Raw genomic sequence first — 3,258 nt, forward strand, 5'->3', positions numbered from 1 at the left:
GTGTTATATTTTCTTCTCCTTTTAACAAACGGCAGCATACTGAACTGACTGATCTATACCCTGGGAAGCCAGGATCTCAGTCCCCACTATCTGGTCCTGGAGACAATGTTGTTTCTGTTGTTCCTCTACATGCTTACCTTTATTTCCTGCATCCTCTATGATTTGATATACTAGTTTTTCCTGGTTATCTGATCCTTTCATTTTACTGCAGGGAAATAAAGTAGAATTAAAAAGGCAAAGAGGTACAGGATAATCTAATAATCTACAAGACTACTTAAACGAATGAGCAGACAAGGTCATCACACTGACTTATTTACCAAAAGAAGGGCTTACCTTAAAAAGAATGAGACAGGGCTGTATGTACCAAATGAAAAGATGTCCAAGATATAGTAAGTGAAAAAAAACAAGTTGCACAACAGTATGGATATCATGATCCCATTTTTGTTAAAATAAGAAAAAAAAAAGAGAGATTATATATAAATATATGGTATATAAATATATAATCATCTATATGTATTTATGTATACCTATAAGAAAGGATATATGCCAAAATATTAACAGCAGCTATCTCTGGGAAATGGAACACATATGGGAGGTGAGATGATACACGGGCCAGGTTTATATGATGCAATTCTTACTGGCGTTTTTTCCCCAAACATATATTACTTTTATCATATTAAAATTTTCTTAAAATTAAAAATTAGGTGCTTACCCAGCATTCTGAGACTCCTTTATTCTATACAGAAGGCCTGTATTGCTCCTTAAGAGATCCAGCTGACCCTAAAGTTGTTTTTTTTTTAAAAAGAAAATAACAGTGAATTATTTTGGAGATATATGAAATCCAATGACAAATATTAATGCATTCTTCAATATTTTACACGGACTAAAATAGCCTACCTCCCATGGTTGCCAGTTCTTCACTTGACTACTTAAGTTTTTTCCTACATGTCACATGTGATGTACTTTTTAAAACTTAACTCTTTATCTCGCCATTTCCCCAAATATTAATACCTAACAATTTTCTACATGTTAGATCCTGGCTTGGTTATATGATCAATGTGTAAAGAATTTTAAACAAGCAGCTTTAGAATAATAAATAAAAATCCATACTTAATTCAAATAAATTCAATAAATATATATAAATAAATATAGTAAAATGCAATTTGTCTAAAAAAGTTCAAATAAAGGCTATTCATGCAAAAATATTCTATGATACAATGATTAAATGAAATTTACAATGTTAATAGTAACATTTACTGACATGTGTGATTTCTGTAGTGTCACATGAAAATTAGGCAGAAAGGTCAACCAATGAATAAAAGGCCTGTAGTAGTTCTGTTTTTATACAAGTCACAAGTAAAACAAAGCATGTGTGCCACGCTCCTGCATTTCCTTGGGTCTGAACTTAGGAGAACCCAGATGGCTGTACCACTGGGCTTCTAGCAGTTCAGGGAAGCACGGCTAAGAGAGGCCCCATTCCCACGAGTTAAGGCTGGGCAGACCCATGACTTGGAATTAGGTTGATATATGGATGAACAGCAACTTTCCCTCCCTCCCTCAAACCACAAAGCCCAATTTGGAGGCTCCATTCAGTTGTTCATCTCAGCCTATGAACATTTACTGAACACCTGTACTGTGATATATGTTTGGGGGGGACAAACATGGATTCTAAAAGAGAATTACACAGCTGACTTCAATACCATCGGGTTGGCATTAAGACAGAGCTAAGTAAAGGTGGGACGGCTTCTCAGAGAAGCAGCTTTGGTCCAGCCTGGGGGGTCAGTGAGGATCCCTGGAGTCGACAGCAGAGATGAGTCTTGAGAATAATGAGGAGTCAGTCTGTGAGGAAAGGGAAAAAGGGCCTGCTAAGCAGGGAAGACAGCATGAGCAAAGGAACTGAGGCATGAAACAGCGTGATTTGCTAGGGAACCAAAAACCATCTGTTCCTTCTGAAAACTAACTTTTGAGTTGGAGGGGTGGAGGGAGATGAGGTGGGTGCAGAAGGGAGGAGCTCAGTGTGGTAAACCCAGGAGTGTGGACTTGAATCTCTAGAGATGAGAGAAGAGTTTTTGGTGGGAAAGTGACTTGGTCAAATCTGTATTTAAGACAGAGCAGGCTCGTTGCTCTGAGGCACAGAGCCAGGCAAGGAGCCAGGAAAGCCCATTAAGATGCACTGTAATAGTCCAAGTAAAAGCCAAGAGCCTGAACACATGCAGGGGTAGTAGGAATGGAAACAGTGGAACAGATTTGAGAATTGTTTAAGAGGTAAAATCAGCAACACTCGTGATTTATTAATAATTACTCCCTTGCTTAAAATACTTCAGTAGCTCTACCACTGCCTACAGCCTGTAGCTGACAGAACTGGCAATAGGTGGGGTTGCAGAGGTGGTGAAAGAGAGTGAGGTGCTGAGCATAATTTTCAGACAGAAAGAAAAGGCTAAAAGGGAGGGTCCGAGAACAAAAACATTTTTAATTGCCACACTTCCCAGCATCCCTTGCTCTATCCATCCTGGAGTTGAAGACCTTCACAATGGTGAATTGACCAGAAAAAACCAACACTCCTTTTTTCCTTTGGCTAGAACAGCATTCAGCAATCTGGTGCACTTTTTTTTTTTTTTTTTTGAACTGAAGTATAGTTGAGTTACAATATTATATTAGTTTCAGGTGTACAACATAGTGATCTCATATTTATAGATTATACTCCATTTAAAGTTATTATAAAATATTGATTATATTCCCTGTGCTATACAATATATCCTTGTAGCCAATTTATTTTATACATAGTAGGTTGTAACCACTAGTTTGTTCTCTATATCTGAGTCTGTTTTGTTATATTCATTCCTTTGTTTACTTTTTAGATCCCACATATAAGTGATATCATATGCGTATTTGTCTTTCTCTGTCTGACTTACTTCACTTAGTATGATAATCTTTAGGTCCAACCATGTTGTTGCAAAGGGCATCATTTTGTTCTTTTTTATGGCTGAGTAATATTCCACTGTATATATGTACATCTTCTTTATCCATTCATCTGTTGATGGACACTTAGGTTGCTTCCATATCTTGGTTATTGTAAATAATGCTGCTATGAACATTTGGGTGCATATATCTTTTTGAATTAGTGTTTTCATTTTCTTTGGATATATACCCAGAGTGGAACTGCTGGATCATATGATAGTTCTATTTTTAGTATTTTGAGGAACCTCCATACTGTTTTCCACAGTGATGGCACCAATTTTTTTTTTTTTTTTTTTTTCC

General features: G+C 36.7%; 1 protein-coding gene across 1 annotated transcript in view; it reads right to left on the bottom strand.

Annotated features, from left to right (window-relative positions):
* The window catches only part of POLR3F (RNA polymerase III subunit F), a 14,189-nt gene that overhangs the window by 6,871 nt on the left and 4,060 nt on the right, over window positions 1-3,258 (bottom strand). Inside the window, exons 3-4 of the mRNA XM_007461782.1 lie at window positions 713-780; window positions 138-205 (exon numbers count right to left, since the gene is read on the bottom strand). Coding sequence (XP_007461844.1) covers window positions 138-205; window positions 713-780 — 136 coding nt within the window. The remainder of the gene's footprint in view (window positions 1-137; window positions 206-712; window positions 781-3,258) is intronic.

This window comes from Lipotes vexillifer, unplaced genomic scaffold, assembly GCF_000442215.2.
Source record: "Lipotes vexillifer unplaced genomic scaffold, Lipotes_vexillifer_v1.1 scaffold285, whole genome shotgun sequence".
Classification (NCBI taxonomy): Eukaryota; Metazoa; Chordata; class Mammalia; order Artiodactyla; family Lipotidae; genus Lipotes; species Lipotes vexillifer.